Here is a 22,555-nt window from a genome sequence, read left to right on the forward strand (position 1 = left end):
AGCAAACATTAAACATGATTAGGTAACTGTTGTGTACATAGTTCCGCGTAGTAAGCGCGTACACAACTTTCGCAATAGAGCGTGCCCCGCTAAGCACAACAGCGCAGGCGCAGCGCTCGTCCGTCTCCGCACTACGAGATGGCGCTGTCTTAGAGACGGACAAAATTCTGGTTCCGCCGATCCGCCTATTAATATGTAACGCAGCCAATGAGATTGCTGCTAACGTAGAACCTTTCTTTTCGCGGATCACACTCACGCAGTGATACCTGAACGCTCGAGCTATTATAACGAGTGTACAGACCTTCGATTAGTCAGTCTGCATTAGTCTGTAGTCAAGTTTCAGTCTGCGCCTAATAAGATTACCATATTCCTGTACATAGCCATGAAGATAAATGAATAGACACTTTTGTCATGTATCAGAGGTATGTGAGAATAAGATTAACGTACCAAGACCAAAGGAACTTCAGATTGTCAATTGTAAATAGCATCCAGAGCCAAGTTAAGTTATTTTTATGCTTGTTATTATTTTAATAAATGTGTGTGAAAATTAATCAAGTTCTGTTTAAAGTTGGTCACCGTCAATCGGCTACTCTAAGCGTGCAAGTGGCATTTCTATCGTCTGACCTAACGGCAGAAGATAAACACGCCACAATATGACCACGAGACATATTGCTGACACTCGCCTACTTCGTTAGAGCGACAAGTCAGATAATCTGATGGTGTGTGTACCGAAGGTCTTACAGTACGCATACCACAGTAGGGCGTCATGTTGAAGAAACGGAAGGGATCCAGTTTATGCAGCTGCAACGAACATGCTGTTAACCTTAACCAAACATCCAAACAAAACGGTTTAACTACAAACCCTATAGTGGAGATGCTGAGTCGCAGACAGGCACGACAAAAACACTGTTAAGCAAGTAAGCTTTCAGTCAGAAGTTCTTCTTCCGAATTAGACGACGTACGACGTACAGACACCACATTAACGTAAAAAAATTTTCAAAAGTGTGTGAAATCTTATGGGACTTAACTGCTATGGTCATCAGTCCTTAAAGTTACACACTACTTAACCTAAATTATCCTAAGGACAAACAAACACACCCATGCCCGAGGGAGGACTCGAACCTCTGCCGGGACCAGCCGCACAGCATTAACTCAAACGCAACTCATACACGCATGACCATTGTCTCTGGCTGCCGAGACAATGGAAGTGCATGAGCTGCGTTTGCGTGAATGAGTGTGTTTGTGTGTGTGTGTGTATGTTATCTAATTCAGAAGAAGGCGTTTTGTCCAATTGATTGAAAGCTTCATTGGATTTTGAAGTCCGTCTGCTACTCAGTACCTCCAGTGTCACAATATTGTCATTATTGCATCCTGCATATTGCATTTCTCAGTTTAACGATGAATATTTATCTGAAACCTTAATATTCTAGAACGGGTAAATAAAGGATTACCTGATAATATGTAGAAGAAATAACGAGAAATGTAGCACAATGTAAAACCTTTCTCCACCATCAAAAAATACAGTGGCCAACAAATAAATAACAAGTGAAGGGGGTGATTGGTGCACTCTGCTACACGGCGTTAGACACCTGAAATAATACGCACAATGGGTTCCACTAGAGTTCAGGAGCTGCAGAGCCAAGAACCAAGTGTTCCTCTTTGTAGGGGGTGGGTAGTGGGGGAGGGGGCTGGGAGGGAACTTTCCTCTACTTATACGCTGAGCTGATACATACTGTTCATATTCCTGTTACCGTGTGTCTTATGCTCCACAGACTGCTGATGAAGAAACTGTCAGAAGACACTAACCACGTCCTTACTGTGTAATGATTCCGCAGGTGCTCCCAGGCAACACGAACACGTACACGGAGTCGCGGGTGGACCTGGAGCCGGCCGTGTTCGCCTCGCGCGTTCGCTTCCTGCCCTTCAGCCACTACCCCAGGACCGCCTGCATGCGCGTCGAACTCTACGGCTGCCGCTACACAGGTCAGTCTCGTAGCGATCAGCAGTCATAGCGTGAAGCTACCACTGCTTCACTTTCAGAGGGTTGTCTGTTGATTAGCAATGCCATCAAGGTGCTATCATTGGCCAGCTGACCTAGAAGGATGCTGCAGCACTTAGTACAAGGAAACGTCGGTCTCCTGAGAGGACCACACGGCAGTCGGATTTCTGATTTTTTTTTTTTAATTTATTGTACTGATATTGTGAGCTCTCCCAAAGCGGTTCGTTGTAACTCTAAGAAATTCTCGAGAAAATCGACTTCGAAGATTTCCGATCATGTTTAATATGTTAAAATAAGGTAGACGTCTTTCGACAAGCAATGTGGTTCTGTTGTGGAGTGGTCTCTCGCTGATTGGGAGATATGAGTGCGATTCCAACTGTAATCATATTTTAAAATAAAGGAGCTTGTTCCACGAGGACTTACGTGAAGTATAGAACTCATAAGACGCACAGGATTGGTAATCGCTAGAAACAGTCTCGTTTAGGTATTTTTTCCCGTTTTTCTCATTCAGTTCGATTAAGTAAGTGATTTAAATATAAAATTCATCAGTTATATGCTAATTAACACATCTAATAGTCATTTTACGAAAAATGTTCGCCTTCTTGTTTGTAATTATATATTGCTCACAAAAAACTAATTTTCATTTGAAAGAAAAAAAAATCGTTCAAATGGCTCTGAGCACTATCGGACTTAACATCTGTGGTTATCAGTCCCGTAGAACTTAGAACTACTTAAACCTAAATAACCTAAGGACATCACACACATCCATACCCGAGGCAGGATTCGAATCTGCGACCGTAGCAGTCGCGCGGTTCCGGACTGAGCGCCTAGAACCGCTAGACCACCGCGGCCGGGTTGAAAGAAAAATTCTTACTTACCCTCCCTGTATAGAAGACCATTAAACAAGATTGCATAGCTTTTTTGTGCTTCACGTAATTGCTCATAGATCATGCACCTTTGTTTCAAAATTCGATTCCACCAAGACTGAAAGACTCAAATCAGCGGGGATGCGCTCCACCACAGAGCCACATTGCTTGTCGAGAAACGTCTATCTTGCATTAGCCTATTAAACGATGCCGGAAAAATCGAATTCGATTTTATAGATAATTTTTTACAGTTGCGTCTGCGTTGTGAGAGATATATTTTAGTTCTGAACTGCACGTAAGATAAATACAAAAAAAAAAAACACATAAATCCGTCTTTCGTTTGGTCCTCTCATCGGTGCGAACAAACTTAGCGTGTAATACCTAAAGTGTGCGAAGGCCGTAGAAAATATAGCTGCAGTTAAAAGTGATATGGAGCTTTAATCGAAAGCCCCAGTCTTTTATTTACAGCCGTGTAGTGCTGTATCCATTTTTTCGTTTCCTGGTGATTCCTTCATGGTACTACAGATAATTTAGCGCAGTATTCTATGAAGTAGCAGCTGATGCGCAGTTAGGACTGCCAAGCCTTGGGCATCTTTAGTGAGCGTTTAGTGAAGAGTTTGTCTCCCGTGGATTATTACGAGTTTATTCCTTGTACTCATCACATTTGCGAGGGGTCAAAGACGGATTACAAGGGTGCCACCTAACGGGTGAGAAAGATCGACCTTAAAAACGCAGTTTTACGAGTTGTTATCTAGGTCGTTGTAGTTGCCGTTGTCGATGCAAGAAAGAACTTTCGGCTTCGGTCGACCTCTTTGGCAGCTGTCATCAGTCAGCATGTCAATGCCCCCCATTAACCCATATTGCCTGTAGACAGAGAGTGCATGGGGCACAGATTAGTTGTCAGCAGTGCAGAGGAACAACCTACTTCCGCTGAGACGACGATCATACTTCACAAGTGGGCCACAATGAATTACAACTGAACAGCGTTACACGTTTAAAGACGATACGACACGATAGTTCGCCTAACTGGGAGACTGTAAGATCTACATGTGACTGCTTCTGATTCCTTCTATTGTTCAGAACACAGAGAACTATGTTTCTCTTGACGGGACATCCACATCTATTGATATTCATCATCAACGATAAGATCCGCTACAGCTGCAAATCTTTTTTATTTCCTAAAAGGGCAGCACAACCCAGTTTCGTCCGCAGCTCATGGTCTAGTGGTGTGTGTTTCTGTCTCTGGATCACGGGGTCCCGAGTTCGATTTCCGGTCGAGTTGGGGATTTTCTCTGCCGTGGGACTGGGTGTTTTTTGTTGTCCTCCTCATTTCATCATCATCATCATCATCATCATTCGTTGCAGTGGCTATATTGGATTTGGTGAAAAAGTTGGACTGTGTAAAAATTAGGACTTTGTACGGGCGCTGATGACCGCGCATCTGAGAGCCCCACAAACCAAAAATCATCACAATCCAGTTTCGGGATCAATGTGTCACCTTCAGGTGCATGTAACATGTGAGTCCATACAATTCGAATGACAGAGATAAAAGTAGGTTAAAATAGTGCGTCCTGGTACAAGGCATAAAACATGAGACCCTTTCTATTCCTAGGCTTGCTGGAAAGGCTCTCGCAGAGCAGGACAGGAGTCCGGGCATAAGGTCGTGCCAAATATGGATCCGCATAAAGTTAGAAAGGCCCTCTTTCAAACACAGTGCTGCATTGACACCTACCACGCCGTGCCAAGCATTTGGATACGGCAGCACAACCTCTCCAGCCGGCATTTCAACTTTGGTGTGAGCTTGGCACAGACTTGATGAGTTGTATTCAGACCTATGTTTGAAAGACCACCTATGTTATTCCTCATTTGGCACGCCATTAAATCTGGACCCTTCTCCCTCTCTGCTAGAAACTATTGGGCTGCTTAGGAACTGAGACGGCCTCCTGTGTTACGCCACGTACCAGGGATGCACTATTTTAGCCTAATTTTATCTCTGTTATTCGACTTTTATGAAATCAAATTTGATATGCACCTAAAGAAGGCACCCAGGTCCCGAAACCAGGTTGTGCTTTCCTCTTAGGAAATAAAAAGTTTTGCAACTGTAGGATATCTTATCAGTGATGACTACTGTGGTAAAGGTAAGTGTATACGCCGCGCGGAGTGTCACTGACTACGCGGCCCCTCGCGCCGGAGGTTCGAGTCCTCCCTCGGGCGTGGTTGTGTGTGTTATTCTTAGTGTAAGTTAGTTTAAGTTAGTTTAAGTTGTGTGTAAGTCTAGGGACCGATGACCTCAGCAGTTTGGTCTCTTAGAAATTCACACACATTTGAACATTTTGAAAGGTAAATATCAGTATTTTACATCAATTGGTGTCTACAATTCTTTAGCTGTACGCCCACTTTTCTCTATGTGTTCCGTTAGTGTGTGTACCTGCATAGACGTAAGTTTGTGTTTCGAAGCATGGTCTTGATTGAATGATTAATTATTTGTCTTTTAAGTTCCAGTTTCAGCAACAGCAACACACATTTGCGAAGTATACACTAAAACACATTAAGTTCTATGAATGGTCTTACACCGGTCAAAAGAGCAATATTTCCATCGCGGCCCCCTTCAGGATCAATTTTTACGAAGCTCAAGAACTCTTGTTAGGCTTTTCATGGAAAATGAATATTTGAAATTTAGTAAGGAAGGAAATGAGTTAACTGATTTCTTTCGTGGTATTTACTAGCACAAGTGAATCACAGTTCCCATAATCACATCCTTAGATCTTCGGTTAGATGGTTGACAGAGTTATAGAAAACTTGGGTTCCAAGGTTATGGCTTTTTGTTCCCCGTCTTACGGATCAGTGGGATGTACTGTTTTTGTAATTACTAGCAATTACTTACTCGGCAAGAGTCACGCGATAGTGCAATATGCATTACAAAGCCTATATGAAATTCCGTACGGAATCAGTACTTGTTTCTTAATATCTTTGATTGCACTTTTTTTATTTAATTTCCAAGCATACAGGTAGGCCATCAGCAGCTATAATTACTGTTCTTGCTCAGATAAAGGTTATTAAATTTACTTTTTTCTTAATAAAATTCTATATGTATGCAGTAATGTATGCAGTAATTAACAATAATACTATTACATTTTATATGAACGTTTGTCGGAAATTAAGGTTGATAGTTTATTTTTTATGGTGCTGCTGCTCACTGCTCTATTGTCAATGATACAATTATGTAAAGTGATAGCGTGTGTGGAAGGAAGCACCTAAATGAAGTAGGATATGGTAGCGACAGACGTTTCGTGACAGGATTACAAGTATATTTATCAAGTCATAATCGGACATGATAATATGTAACTTGTGGCAGATGGGATACAGTTGCTACATTAGACGGTCACTGTAACGAGTCGAAATTAGCAAGCTTGCGCAGTTGTAACTGACTAAAAATATTTTTAAGTTGATTTTGTAGGTACTGTGCTGAGCAGATGGGTAAATATAGCACGGCACCGTAATGGGATTATAAAGTTAGAGGAAACGGGAGGAATGGTGTTATTGGTGGCAAAAGCTGAATGTGCGTGAGAAGGAAGAAGAGAGGGTAACTGGAATGGTCTTCAAGGATTTGTGAGTGAGAGAGAAAGTTAATACACAAAGTGAGGCAGAATTTCTAATGTTTAAGGATCTACAACGAATATTAATATTTTGAGAGAGCGGAGATCTAGGCTATATCAGAGTAGACGAGAATTAAAAAGATGAAAGGTTTTCGATGACTGAGAGTTGCAATAACACAATCGTTAGTAGTTATGTTTTATTTTGCGTCTGCTAGGTGAGAGTGCTTGCAGTAGAGGAATGACGTAAGGTGCTTTGGCGTCTTACTTAATTATGTACAGGGTTGAAAAAGTTTATCTACATCTACATGATTACTCTGCAATTCACATTTAACTGCTTGGCAGAGGGTTCATCGAACCACAATCATACTATCTCTCTACCATTCCACTCCCGAACAGCGCGCGGGAAAAACGAACACCTAAACCTTTCTGTTCGAGCTCTGATTTCTCTTATTTTATTTTGATGATCATTCCTATGTAGGTTGGGCTCAACAAAATATTTTCGCATTCGGAAGACAAAGTTGGTGACTGAAATTTCGTAAATAGATCTAGCAGCGACGAAAAACGTCTTTGCCTTAATGACTTCCATCCCAACTCGCGTATCATATCTGCCACACTCTCTCCCCTATTACGTGATAATACGAAACAAGCTGCCCTTTTTCGCACCCTTTCGATGTCCTCCGTCAATCTCACCTGGTTCTAGGCGCGCAGTCCGGAACCGCGCGACTGCTACGGTCGCAGGTTCGAATCCTGCCTCGGGCATGGATGTGTGTGATGTCCTTAGGTTAGTTAGGTTTAAGTAGTTCAAAGTTCTAGGGGACAATGACCACAGTAGTTAAGTCCCATAGTGCTCAGAGCCATTTTTTTCTCACCTGGTAGGGATCCCACACCGCGCAGCAATGTTCTAACAGAGGACGAACGAGTATAGTGTAAGCTGTCTCTTTAGTGGACTTGCCAATGAAACGCAACCTTAGGCTCGCCTTCCCCACAATATTATCTATGTGGTCTTTCCAACTGAAGTTGTTCGTAATTTTAACACCCAGGTACTTAGTTGAATTGACAGCCTTGAGAATTGTACTATTTATCGAGTAATCGTCTTCCAACGGATTTCTTTTGGAACTCATGTGGATCACCCCACAGTGCCAGGTTTTAGGAGCGTCTATCATAATATGAACTGGTTGCAGTGTAACATGAAAAATTGTCGGGATTTCTGTAATGTAGAGTAAAGGATTCGAGCGGAATCACTTATAGGTAACTGAAGTAATAGTTTGAGTAGATGTTAACACTTATGGCTAAAGTTAGTTACACATACTACTCGTACTCTTCAATGGAAGTTTTACTGCTGGATTCCACCTGCAGTGAACCCATTTGTTAGATTCTGACAAAGTGTTGCCAAGTTCGATGGCCTTTACATCAGGAATAGTAGTATCTAGTCTTTGTACAATAGTTGTAGCGTGAAAGAAGTCAGCACGGAGCGGTTATACCACCACTGTGCAGAGTGGTTGCCAGCGTCTTCCTGTTTATGGAAGCGTCCTCCTGCGCCCTCCATTGTACTTTGTAGGAATGCAGCTGCTCGCTTCCGCTGACCCTCACCTCACGCCAACTGCTTGACAGTTGAGCGTTTTCTCCTTTCGTTCCCCCATGGAAGACAAAACAGAACTTATTTCGGGCAACATATTAAATACTGTAAGCGTTCGCAGACAAAATACTGCAGACAGTTGTTTGGGCTAGACAGATATAACTGTCTCGTAAATAATAACTTGAAACCTCATTTTTATTCCTGTTATTAGCGGCACTCTTGGCCGTGACTGCTTGACACGTTACTGCTGTTTTGAAGGATATGTACGGTTCATGTGCTCAAGTGCTGCCCCGGCAGTTATTTTCACTCTGGCACCCCGTCTCATTGTTTACACGTAAATAATATGATCACTATTAAAAGAACGCCTGTTTCGAATTATTCATATTCCACGGTGTACTTTTAAGTTCCATGACTTTTTCCTAGCGTTTATTTCTGTAGACATCGACATCTGTCGGCAGGAACCCACGCTAGGGGATGAGGCGGTCTGGATGACTAATATGTGTCATATGCCTTAGGATACAGATGTTTGTCGTATTGGATCGAGTTACCAGGAGGGGGAGAAAAGACATGAAAAGGGACAGCCCGGTCTTGCCGGGGGCTTTAAAACGCTTCCACACCACCGGAATAGGACTGAAGCAAGAGTCTCAGTCAACGGATCTGAATAATACAGGCGTGTTTAGCTTTTCAGTAAGGTACAACTTACCCAGAAATTGTTCATAAAAACCAAGTGTAATTTATGAAAGAGTTCGACTTCAACTTGTCGAACACGACCTTAACTTCCTTATCTCCAACTTTTATTTACATTGCATATTATACTGTATGTGTAAACTCCGTTTACATTCCTCGTCTTTTTATTTTGACTGTATGGGTGAGATTACGTAAAATTCACCACTTGTCTTTAGCAGAAAAAGTTATTTGATTAGTAATTACTGAGAAGGAAGTTATAAACCACAGGTACAGATGCTGTAAGGAGATTTTACTAACTGCGTCACACAGTTAAGCGTGGACACACAATGCACAATTGACAACTTGCTTTAAATGTAAGACTCCATGAAAAAGCATTCTGTGGAAGATTCTTTGGCTTAACTAAGACGTAAAAGCAAGAAATTACTATGGATTACTGGTCTCCTACACTGAGAAATTCAGAAATTACTAAGCATCTGTGTGCTAGTGCACTTTGCATGTGTGACATATTGCTCGGTAGAGAGTGATGCAAGTGAATATGTTGTGTGTGTATGCATATGCATGTATTAAATCGAAACCAGCACGAGAGAGTCATGTATATGTTCTCTCAAAGCTCGCCTAACCGTCACAAAACGGTCGTTCTTCACCATTTAGTAGTATAAAAACTATTTGATGTTAAACGTGAATTTCTCCAACAACAGGCGATCAAACTGTAGGTGACATGCTATATGAGGCAAGACGGTATGTTAAGGAAATAAAAAAGTATCGTAGTCAAGCTTCAGCATGTAACTAATCAGAGCAATATGGTAAAATGACGGAATATGGTTCTTTTTTACTTCTAATTGAGAGTGATTTGAAAATGACGTGAAGTATAGATGTTACAAATGTGCTTGACAATGAGGCGTAGTCCAACTTAGCACGAAATTAGCTAATTGTACGATTAAATAAATATCTCTTTACAGCCTACTACGGCCCATATTTACGTCAATTAATCAGAGCAACGTCTAAAAGTGATGCAGTGTAACAGCAATCATTTGATATTTTCTGAATAAATGAAGTCTAATTACATACTTTAGGAATAACAGATAAATGCTTTGGATCAAGGCAGGCCCAAAATATCCGTATTGTGGAAACGCACCGACCTCTATCGTTTCAAACACTGGTGACGAGCATAGGTAAGTTGAAAGTTCGAAATGTTTTCGTACTATGTTCATATGCTGGAAAAATAATCTTCAACTTCTTTTTATTGACGCACAATCGATTTCGGGACTGTCAGCCTTATCCTCGGCCCCAAAGTCGATCGTGATACGATAAAAAGAAATTGAAGCTTTTTTCGTCAGTCATAAAAAATTTATTCCTCCTTTCAGCTCGTCATACGACTGATTTCCCGTGTTCCATCACTATAGAATAAATAAACTTATCAGACGCTCGGCAAGGAAAACAGATCGCAGGAAACTGCCCACTCTAGTCAAAAGGTCTAGTCGGCCGAAAGAGCATTAATGCATTCCATTTCAGAAATGAAATGCCTGCATTAAAAAAGATACTTCCAGTGGTAAGTAGTAAGAAAGTAGCGCCTACAAAAATAAACAGCCGCTACAAATAAATGAAAGATTAGGCTCCCAGTAGGAAAATATGCATATTAACGGTTCATTCTCCATATAAATTGTACTAATGGACTTTGCGGTTTTACTGTCTGCCACTGCTCTAGCGGGAAGTGCAACCGCGAGGATGCAATGTAAACGTACCTTTATATATTCCCAAAAATTTCTTCCAGAATGAGCAAGTAATCGCCTTTCCTCGTTGTTCCGTACACCGACTGACTGAACACCTCCAGAGAAACACTCACGCAAAAAGAGAGAGAACGACAAGGACCAGAAAGTATAGCCAACCTTTGACTTTGGCCTGTTACTCCAACCTAGATGATAGCGGCACAAACGGTACTGTTTATCGATGGGTAGTTGAATTTCGAAGCACCTGAATGGTGGACCTGCCGTGACGGTCTTTTCCACAGGCCTCCACGTTCACCTGTCGTCATGCCATGCGATTTCTTTGCTTTGGGGTTTATAAAAAATCATGTCTACGTTCCGCCACTAGCTAATCATTTGTTAGAGCTGAGACACAGAAATTAAGGGGCTACTGCTGTATTATTATGGATTTGTTAACCAAAATGTGGAAAGACGTGTTTTCACGAGCTGTGTTCAATAAATACCGGTAATGGAACACATTTCTCCTCGGCCAATTTCGGTCGATAAGCTTGCGGAATTTCTTGTGGGCCACTGTGGAACATTCCCGTCTCAACCCTTAGGCGTATAGTTTCATGACGTTCCGATAGTGGCGACTGTAAACGTAACTTTCAAAATGGCGTCTGTAACGGATTTGCGTTCCAAGCAGCGAGCTGTCATTATTCTTTTGCGAAAACCAGAGCATCGCAGACATTCATAGGCAATTTCAGAATGCCTACGGAGACCTGACACTGAACAAAAGCACGGTGAGTCGTTGGGCGAGGCACATGGTTCAAATGGGTCAAATGGCTCTGAGCACTATGGGACTCAACTGCTGAGGTCATTAGTCCCCTAGAACTTAGAAGTAGTTAAACCTAACGAACCTAAGGACATCACAAACATCCATGCCCGAGGCAGGATTCGAACCTGCGACCGCAGCGGTCTTGCGGTTCCAGACTGCAGCGCCTTTAACCGCACGGCCACTTCGGCCGGCCCGAGGCACATGTCATCATCAAGCAAACCTGTCCGATCTCCCGCTCACCGGGCGGCCGCACACTGTTGTGAATCCTGGACCGTGCGGACACTCTCATTCGCTGTGGTCGACGGATCACAGGCAAACATCTCGGTACTAAGCTGGCCTCGCACGTGTCTCTGCACCCGAGAGAAGTTCACAAAAGTTCATTGGTCTTTTCTTCTCCACCCAACTTAGATTCTGTATCTTGCAGCTTCCAGCTTTCTTCCGTCTGGCCCAATGTGGGATGAACTGCGCGAGAAGCTGTATGTGGACGCAGCAAGATGTTGGCTCCGACCAGTAGAGTGGTATGATGCGGGCATTCAGGCATGCCTGTAAGATGGCGTAAAGCCGTCGCACTGAACGGTGTTTGTGTCGAGAAATATAATTTTGTAGTCAAAAGAGTGGGAAAGAATATGGTGCATTGGAATCCTAAATAAAACCAACATGCTTACAGAAAAAAAGTGTTGCATTACTTACCGAACGCCACTCGTAGTTTGGATGTGTGCCGAATAACTGACGATGCGCTTATTGAACACTGGCAGTAAAAACTAGTTTAGTTGGTCTTGACGTATAAGAAGTTGTAAATTATTTGAATTAAGCTTTTATAATATGCCATTGACACTAGGACGTTCTTTTCTGGACACACTGATGTTATTGCTGTTGTGTATGGACTAAGTAAGCGTGAGTAAGTGTGAAAACCAGCGCGTGTTTTGGACACCGTTGCAGACGGCGTGCTGCGGTACTCGATGCCGCAGGGCGACAGCGAGGGCCCTGGAGGGCGCGAGCTGCTGGACGCGTGGTACGACGGTCGCTGGGAGGGCCAGGGAAGGCTGCACGGCGGCCTCGGGCTGCTCACCGACGGCAGCGTACGCGCAGACCTGGAGAGCCTCGCCACTGGTGAGTAGCGCACCTCAGTAGCAGTAGCAGTCCAGCCCGACCGAGCCAAGAGTGCGCTGGCGATGTAGGTGGGAAGCAGGCGGAGATATTCGTTCACTCGGGTGAAGCGTCTAGTGGGATACTTATGCGCACTGGCCAAAAAATTACCCACATGCATGGGATATCCCAGGATAAATGATCCAGATCAATTGGTCTCACCGAAGCAGGGCATCAGCTTTGACTCATGACGTAATGGCGTAATTGTGTGCGACGTAGAAAGTCTGAGGAAGAGAACACCATACAGACAAATTTTTATTTGAGTCTATACTATTATTTCTTAACGTTTTGGTGATAGACTGATCTACGGCGTAGATCGAAGTGTAAGTTAGGCTGAAATATAACATCTGGTTGTTAGCTGGCGTAGCCAACTATCGTAAATACGTAGTGTCGTCACACGAGATGTAGTGTTGGAACGACTTCTACTTTACGCTGAAAAGTAACAGTATGGTTGTGAGTAGGTGAAGCCGTACGAAGGCGTTAATTTGGAGTCATCCTATTACCGTATGAACCGCCATTAGCTTTGATAACGGCCTCAATTCAACGAGTAAGAGAACCCAAAAGTTTCTTCAGGTACGCTATATCCTGCTGAACCTACTGGTTGACGATTGGATCCCATAGAGCCACCAAACTTGTGGGACGCTGACTGGTACGTTTCACTAGCGCAACGAATAGTTCCAGGCATTTTATATGTGATTAAGACCGAGAGATTTGAATAGGACTTGACATCAGCTTACTTTCATTTATTCCACTTCTAACAAGAAATAAAAATGTAATGGTAAGTGAATCATCAATTAAATATTTTATTGTCCAGGCAATAGCATCCAGTCGACTTGTGATACGGCGTGTTAGTCAAGTTGTAAATTTATACGAGGGTTGCCCAGAAAGTAACGCACAGCATTTTTTTTCTCAGCCGAAAACAACGCTTCGAATGCGAAACGTTACGTACGTATTATTTGAAACCTCCTAAGTGAGCGCACCGAGCTTCCGTCACTTCCGACACATAGCGTAGCTGCAGGACAGTTTCAAAATGGCGCCTGTAGGTTATGTATATTACAATGTGCCGTCACAGAATTTTTCACTGCAGAGAAAAAAAAAAAAAAACTTTAGGGAATACAAACGCTTGTGCAAAGTCTATGGAACATCTGCTGTCGACACAAGTACAGTTAGTTGATGGTTACGGAGGGTGAAGTCTTAAGAAGGCAGTTCGGCGGAGTTCACGATTTTCAGCGGTCGGGGAGGCCATTCACGGCTGTCACAGCTGATACGTTGCAGCGAGCTGATGTCGTCATTCGCGAGGACTGACGCATCACGACTCGGCAGTAGGCGGTGCACCTGTCAATCAGCAAAGGAAGTTCACACAGTTAAGCACTAGCTCCGTCACCAGGACAAGAATAGGTACCGACAGGGCACACACATCCTTCTTTCGCGCTGGACAAAGGCCATAGAACGGAAAAATAGGGTTGGTAGCTGAAAACACCATTCTTTCGTGTGTGTAATTCTGATTATATTCAATAAGGAATTGTTGAAGGAAGAAAATGTGGTGCACTATTTTCTGGGCAATCCTGGTATATACAGCCGTGGGGAAACTGTCGTCTAGAAGATGTCGGGGGTAGGGCAACGACTTCTCTCCACAGCAGTGTCGTTCTTGGGTAGCTGAGTCAATGAGTAAATTTCCGCGAAAGGCAAAGGTCCCGGATTCGAGTCCCAGATCGGCACACAGTTTTAATCTGCCAGGAATTTTCATTCTGGCTCAAGTCACCTTAACCCGAATCAAGTCATTTACGAGAATCGCCCACAAAATTTTATGAATCACGGGCTGCCTGAATTAAGTCGCTCCACGCTGTCAGTGCACTCAACGCCCTGAAATGCGGCATAATTGACCTACACGGACTGCACAACGCTCCTCCTGTCAGATAATGTCCAACTGTAGTATTTATTGTCCCCTGGAAGAAGTGTAGCTTTATCTGCCGGTGCGAAGTACCCTGCTAAAAATGACCACTGCACGCAGCTCTCTTCACTCGGAAAGTGGTTGACATGGATCTGCATCCACTGACAGCACTACATTACTATTTGGTTTGAAACCGACTGTCATTGCCAAGGCCTAACATTAGCACACAGGCCCTCTTGATTGGTATATTACGACGACCACTGCTCTTACGCTGTCTTACGTGCCTGATTGTGTATCGCCATGCCTTGTAAACATCTGTCACAAACCGCGCTGGTGTAGCAGCTTCATTCTCGGTGTGACCATGGACATGTACAAACACAATATAACCTACCAGTCATTCTGTTACGTCTCCACTGAGCATATTGCATACAAGCGATTGGCACATACACAATTCATTGCCAAGACTTAAGGTGGGCAGAGAAGGATCATCTGTCCATCTGGTACCAGTGCTGTACCATGTACTCGTACAGCACTGGAAAGGAATCAGTGGCTAATATTCTCGCCGATCAGCTTATTACCCCTTTCAAAAATCAGTGTTAATCTCCATTCTGATGGGTAATGCATGGGAAGGAAGGGAAACGTCCTCAGCGTACTACGTCACATTTACTTCCCAAGGCACTGCAGCCCTTGGTCGGGCCGCAATTACGAATACACCAAAACCGAAAATTATAAACGTCTGGTGTCGGCGGAGCACCCTGTGTTTCTATGCGCCTGTTTTCATTGTAATTATGTCAACAGATTAGGCAAAATTCCTTTCTTTGGGGTGGGGGTGGGTGGGGGGGAATACATGGAAACTAAAATATATTTTTAACATGGGAAAACGATTTATTGCCTGGTACAAACCAAAAAATGGTGATCTGAGTGTTAAAACCCTGTAAATATGAGCATTTTACACTAGATGAAGGTGGAAGTGTACACATACGTTAAACGTACTGGACGACACGACAAACTAATGACTCAACAAAAATGGCATTAGTCGGTTAAAATAGTAAACGTTTATCCTGTATTTCTTTTCATATAAACCTTGCCTTCTTCTGAATCTCTGTGCAATTTATGTGGGCCATTATCAATACCTAAATATTGTAAATATTGAATCTTTCATTTTTTATTGCTTTCAGTCAATGAGTAGTGCACCATAAATTTTCAGGCATTTCATTCACTTCCTGTTGGACCGTGAAAATCTCATTGTCGCTTGTTAATTTACTGTAGTTATCAGACTTAAGAAGCTAGTTCAATAACAAGTGAGAACGCGTTCGCCGGGCTCATTGCTTCTGTGATCAAATCATAGCTCTAGGCCACGCAGATTCTGAGTTTCGGTACAATACAATGTTCTGTGAAAATTATTTACTATCTGCTGCTACGTTCAGACAACACGTACAGAGTCACAGACAGAGTATCAGACGGATGTAGGCCCTTCGGTCTCTTCCAGCCACTGCTCTGAATGTTTCCGGAAAGATGACACGAATGGTGTCAATGGTGAATTCCGAGCACTGAAATAAGAATTTTTGTTTTGCACCTTCTAAGTGTACTTTTGCTATGAATTGTTATTATGCGGTGTTGGTCGAAGCTCTAGAGCTTCAGTTTGATAGCAAACAGTTTGGTTTTGTTGCTGCTCCAGGTTACGGTTGGGTTGGGTGGCGGAATGAAACGCGCGCCGGCCAACCAGTCGAGATCATCTTCGAGTTCGACAAGGTGCGCGAATTCACAGGCGTGCACATCTTCACCGACAACGAGTTCACCAGGAGCGCGGAGGTAAGAACATCGCATGTAGACTTACAGCACTTCTGATGAGAGGATACTGGTAAAATTGTTCAGGCTGCCACGGCCAGCTGTTAAAAGTGTTGCCTACTGGGGCTCGATTCGGTATCCACGGGCAGTGGTCATTTAGAGGTTTCGCCATCGCAAATGGCTAGTGTTGCTGGACCCACCCTCCATTGCTAGCTGCGAAACGGGGCCCGCTGCCACAGCTTCTATCTGCTTGCCGCACTAATGCTGGAAGCCCTGATCGTTAGGTTTCTTGACCACAACACAGTCTGGATTCTCACGCTAGAACCAACAACAGTTGCACATAACAATGGGAGAAGTACGTTTTAGAGACAAGGTAAAAGCCCTGGATCCTCACTCAGTATCAATGACGGATGGATCATACATAATGCTAGCCACTCGTGCTGGCGAAACGTCAGAAAAATCACCAAACCATTGTCGGTCGAAGATCCAGAGACGAGTGCTAATAGGCAACATGTTAGATGATATGAGTGTCTAGCTCATCAGTGTATTCTTGTTCTTCAAATTCAATTTCGTCATAGTGTATTTAGTGCCATACGGAAACAACACTTCGATAGCTATGTAACAGTTCGATAAGCATGTTATTTTAACAACAGCGCACAGTCTGGGATAGAAACCAATCTATCATACCATATATGTCTCATGATAAAAATTTTGCTTGAAAGTAACTGATTCATGCGAGCATGTTACAAAAAGTTTCATTTAGAGTTTCAAGAGAAAATGTATTTACAAAAGACTCTACGTTCGACACTGTTGATGAGATACGAGTTTCTCAGTCAATGTAAAAAATTAGCATTATAACTATTTATCAACTAATATTGTGTAGTTTAATTATTTATTGTACTTAACATTGTAATTTTAACGTTAAAATACAACTTTGATGTACATCACTCTACGCAAGTGGAGTACATCTTTGCTTAAAACGTTTGGTTACCGAAGAACTAATGTGCCTTTCAGACAATAGTCGGTTGTTTCCTGAAGATGGCCCAATAAGCCGAAAGCTAAATTGAAACAAACAAAACTCAGTATAACAAAAACATTATACTTGTTATTAAACCTTAAAAATAAAGATACGAAGACTATTCGACTATTCACAAAATAACCGATTGGCCATTAAAAGCAAATGCCTGTAGCTTCACAGCACTTGTGTTGTTGGAGGAGGAGGCCGTCACGGTCACATTGCATCAATACGCTGTCTGTCGCGTTCGTCAGTGTGCAAGTAGTAAGTGAATGTGTGTACCACCAATTGCGAGATACGTTCTGCCATTTGTTTCCTGTAGAGAGAAGGAGTCAATACAACCGAAATTCATCGTCGATTGTGTCCTGTATATGGATTTGGGCTTATGAGTGATGTTATGAGGGCATGATGCAAGTGGCTGACGAAGACTTCCAGATGTGACTGACGTGCTTACGCAACAAGCTGACGCAGATAGGGCATGCGAGACGTCACTTGACGGTTTCCAAAAATTCTGAACACTTGCGTCAGGTGTTATTTAAGCAGAGGGGGGTTACGTTACCGAGGGTCTTTTGCGCCGTGAGTACCAAAATGTCTAATCTATGTTCACAAAACTGAAAAAATGGGTTCGACCTTGACATTTCTTGAGCGCTACCATGAAGAGAGCAAGAAATTTCTGAAAAGAATCGTGACTGGGGATGAGACATAAATGCAGTACATGAACTCTGAAACTAAGGAACCCTTTAAGCAGTGGATGCACCTTCATTTTCTCAATAAACCCAAAATATTGAAGCAGATGCTGTCAAACCGCATAATGATGGTTCCAGTTTCTTGGAATCCGATGGGATTTTGACAACAGATTGCATCAGAGTAGTGCTTGAGAATACTGTGACATAAATAGCTTTATTGATGGATTCGTACGAATATCCGATTGTCAATTCATAAACAAACGTCACGGGTTGATAACGAAAGGAATCGTTCTCCTCCATGACTACGCCTGAACAGAACGAAGGAAAAACTTGGGCTTTCTGGCTGGGAGATTTTCGACATCCTCTATAGTCCGAAATGACACCAAGCGACTATCATCTCTTCTCGAAGATGAAGGCCTGGCTGCATACTAAACACTTGACAACCTTCTATGAGGTCAAGGATGCAGCCAACAACTGCCTAACCACCAAGCGGCATCGTTTTTTGACGAAGGGGTAGAGAAGCTGATGTCACTGTACGGCAGATGTTGAAATTTTGATGGCGACTTTGTGGAGAAGTAATGTAAATTGCCAATACATTTTGCATATAAAATTTTTACCTATGCTTCCCTTTTTTAGTAGCGAATGGGAAGTCTATTTACCTTATGAACAACCTTCATAATTCAGGTTTGACCCTCATGTCATTTGATATCGCTGAAACAAATTTAATGAACTGATACAGTTATCACAATATATCAGGAGTTTTTTTTGTTTTTCTTCGTTCTGTTGTGCATCCTAATTTATTACAATGGCATCCAACTTTTTCTCCTGCAATGTTGTCTTCTATGTTTATAGATTTTACTCTCTGAATAAAATCTTCCTTCTCGATTATGCTGAGCATCACAGGTGACGCTAACGCTAATGATTAATAAAAACCACATCAAGTGTATTATTATGCATTTATTGTGTTACGACGGTTTTGTCCGTTGAACAGCTTCAGGTTGCGCAACTCGGCAATTTGGAGATGTGCAACGAACGAAACCGCTCACAACGCAATTAATGCCTAGTAATACACCTGAGACGATTTTTTATTAATCATTAAAAATCTTACTTGTCGTAACAGAGATGCTTAACTGAAGACCACATTGCTTCTTGAATTAGCATAACATATCTGCTACTTGATAACCATGAGCTGACGTCTGAATTACGTTTGAGTACTCGATGTCTCTAGGGATTATTATTTTTTTTGACAGATGTAGCACTTAATACTTACGACTGCAGTTGACGACCCCCTTAATACATCGCTGCTGGTTTTAGTCGAGTATGAACACATTCGCTCTGCGCTGTGTATTCCAACAGATTTTGTCTTAGTTTGGACACGTTGTCCTTACTCAGCGCTATGAAGACGCCGAAAACTTGGCTTTATTTTAGTGAAGTGCTTTACCAGTGGCTTCCATCAGATTAGGTGTGCAACTGTGCAAACAATTGTTACAGAGCGTCATAATCCAGCACACGCCACTACAAGAGCACGTCACGTGCCATCGAGCAGTCCTCGTCACAAGATACTCCAGGCGTGGTTACTGCACGCTCTGGGACGACCTGCTCCATTTCACAGAACGTGACGTGCTCTCACCATGATTCGCGAACGCAGCGCGCTCTAGTGGCAGTTCTCGGCTGCAACCGGCGCTTAATATAATGCCATTAATTTTTAGCAATTGTCGAAGAAGGTCGGAGAAAATTCTCGAAGATGATTCTAGAGTCATCAGTGTCTTGAATAGCACACTGCTGGTCCAGTGCACATAATTTTGTACAACTATCTGAGATACATACTAGTAGAAATTAGTTAATCAATTTCATTTCGGTTTTAAATTGCGAACATTTCCCCTCCAAGTACAGTGTCTAATGTCAGTCAGCGCACGCATGATCTCCATGGATGTACCGACTACAACTACGGTTCTAGGCGCTACAGTCTGGAACCGCGCGACCGTTACGGTCGCGGGTTCGAATCCTGTCTCAGGCATGGATGTGTGTGATGTCCGTACATTAGTAAGGTTTAAGTAGTTCTAAGTTCTAGGGGACTAATGACCTCAGAAGTTAAGTCCCATAGTGCTCAGAGCCATTTGAACTACTATCACTCTCAATAACGTTCTTTATTTAAAGGTTTCAACAACTAGATTCATTTCGTAATTTTGAACATTATTTTGTAATAAAGTAAAGTAATAAGAACGACGCAGAATGTTTTAGTACACAAAAGGTAAAAAGAATTATGAATATAGCTAGACGAGATCCTGTTGCATTTCTCTTAACACTTCACTATGCTTTCATCTATGCTATCTGGCTTACACCATGTAGAAGCTCTGTCAACAAATGTCATTATTGGATATTTAGTTTTCACAAACTGAAACGATATACCTTCATGGCACACCAATTATACTACTAAAAGCACCAAATACGGAAAGCCTTTAACAGCAGATATGTAGTTTCCTAACATTTTGTTATAACAACTCCTACCTAAAACGACGCTTTTTGAGGGATCCTCAGTGTGCTGATGCTTTGAAACAATTAATATTCATAGCACGTAGTCTAGTCTATAATAAAAAACAACACCAAATACAAAGTCTAACTCCATATAATATGGCGTCTCTTAAGTTCTAATTGTGACGTTATACCTTTCTTCTCCCCGAGATAAAAATCTGACGTGCAAAATTGTTCAATTTACTCCTCGCAATTTAGTTACCAGGTCTTCGTTCACTTACGATTCCACGCCCCTTGAGCCGGCGGCTTTAGGCCATGTAACTGCACATTGAAAATCCCTGGAACACAGGATGGTGACCAAGATAAAAAAAAAGTGTTTCAAATGGCTCTGAGCACTATGGGACTTAACTTCTGAGGTCATCGATCCCCCAGAACTTAGAACTACTTAAGCTTAACTAACCTGCCCGAGGTAGGATCCGAACCTGCATGCATAGCGGTCGCGGTGACCAAGAGCAAACAGTAAATACTACTTGCTCTCCTCCCTTTGGCCGTGAAACATATCCTGATTATAGAAATTCCTTTTACCCTTGCAATCCTAAACTGCCTATGGTTTGTCGCTATCCCTCGGCATTGGAAGCGTGTACCAGCAAGTTTTTGTATGGAATTTACGTTACTGGTGTACTTACACAAAAGGTTAGAAATTCCTTACGTATTTCAAAAAGTAGGAGCGTTCCTTTTAGTTGTAGCACATCCTCAATATCTGTGAGGCGCACGCCCAGTGTGATGCAGTAAGCAAGAGGTGCGCACTTCCTGTAGTTGTGAGGCGTGGTAACAAAGCCAGCATTGTTAGCAGTCCACCGGCGTGGGCCGTCGGGCCAGAGGCAAGGCAGCGGGGTTGTTAATGAGCAGCGTAGCTGATGAGGGGCCGCTCGCACAGGTGTTCGCCGAGGCGCGCCTGTTCTTCAGTGTGACCGGAAGGGAGTTCCCGGGGGAGCCCATCTCGTTCGTCTACGTGGCCGACCACATCTTCGAGACCCCGCGCAACGTCTCCATCAAGCTGCACCACCGCATCGGACGCTTCGTCAAGCTGCTGCTCTTCCACGCCAGCGAGTGGATCAGAATCAGCGAGGTCACCTTCGACTCAGGTGAGCATCTGCTCCGCAAACAGGTACATAGTATCGCACTGTGTTCAACCTGTTCATGCAGACCACAAAATTCTTATGTTTCTTTGTTTACCCAGAAAAGTATTTCGGTACATTTGTGCCACCTTCAGTGGGTTTTTGGTTTATTAACGTCTTAATTACGAATAGGGCCTTCTTTGACCAGTCGGACTCTACAAAGCCTAATCAACCAACAATTAAGATGTCCGTAAAATGCGGACTAACTGAGGGTCCAGATACGCTGAAACATCTTTGGGCATGGAAAGGATTACAATACGGATTCTGTGGTTTGCATAAATAAACAGAACCTTTTCCTATAACTTTTCCTGCAAATACGGCTGTCATGGAGTTTTAAAAAAGTAATGGCTCATTAGCTAAAGAAATAATTCATTACTCTATTTCCTTCACGTCTAATTTCTAAGAAGACCGTGGTTGTTTTGCAATCCAGTGGAGGACGGGGGAGGGGGGGGGGGGGGCGGAGGGAGCACATCAGTGAGTTTCTTTCTTTCCCTTTTAAAGACAAATCACTTTTTCCAAGTTCGTAAATTTATTTAAGATGTTATAAAAACTGATAGCAACTACTAAATTGATGACATTTGTCGTTACCACATTTTATTGTTCCTTGACATTACCGATTTGGAAAATTTGTTCATCATCAGACTCCTGCATTATATTTAAAGGTCGAACTGTTAATCACCTATTTAGTGAGTGATAAAACTCGAGATTACAGAAGAAAATGGAACGAACATCAACAAAGAATGAAGAGTGAGAGACTTCCCTTAAAGGCAAGAAATTATAAGTGCCATGGGAGAAGAGACAGAAGAAGTCCCCTACAGAGATGGGTACCGTAACAGGCAGTTCCTGCCTAATACCTGAATAGAAGATGAAGATGAAGTGAATGTCATGGTGCCCTGTACTGAAAATAAATCAGACTGAAACGTGAGGTAGCTTGGAAGTCAACTTGGAGATGAACAAAACTTTCGAAACCGATAACTGCAAGACACAGTAAAATAAGCGGAAGAAAAGTTTTGTTTTTTGTTGTCTCAGTTTATCAGGGAAGATAACACGTGTTAAACAACATGAATGAAACACCAAAATTTAACTGTAACTATGTTATCTATGACTATCATTGTTATTTCTTTTTTTGATGCAG

The 22,555-nt window shown here is 42.7% G+C and overlaps 1 protein-coding gene across 1 annotated transcript in view; it reads left to right on the forward strand.

The window, feature by feature from the left end:
* LOC124595579 (discoidin domain-containing receptor tyrosine kinase B-like) overlaps positions 1 to 22,555 on the forward strand; it is a 195,109-nt gene that overhangs the window by 127,592 nt on the left and 44,962 nt on the right. Inside the window, exons 5-8 of the mRNA XM_047134373.1 lie at positions 1,836 to 1,983; positions 12,184 to 12,354; positions 15,960 to 16,093; positions 21,180 to 21,387. Coding sequence (XP_046990329.1) covers positions 1,836 to 1,983; positions 12,184 to 12,354; positions 15,960 to 16,093; positions 21,180 to 21,387 — 661 coding nt within the window. The remainder of the gene's footprint in view (positions 1 to 1,835; positions 1,984 to 12,183; positions 12,355 to 15,959; positions 16,094 to 21,179; positions 21,388 to 22,555) is intronic.

This window comes from Schistocerca americana, chromosome 1, assembly GCF_021461395.2.
Source record: "Schistocerca americana isolate TAMUIC-IGC-003095 chromosome 1, iqSchAmer2.1, whole genome shotgun sequence".
Taxonomy (NCBI): domain Eukaryota; kingdom Metazoa; phylum Arthropoda; class Insecta; order Orthoptera; family Acrididae; genus Schistocerca; species Schistocerca americana.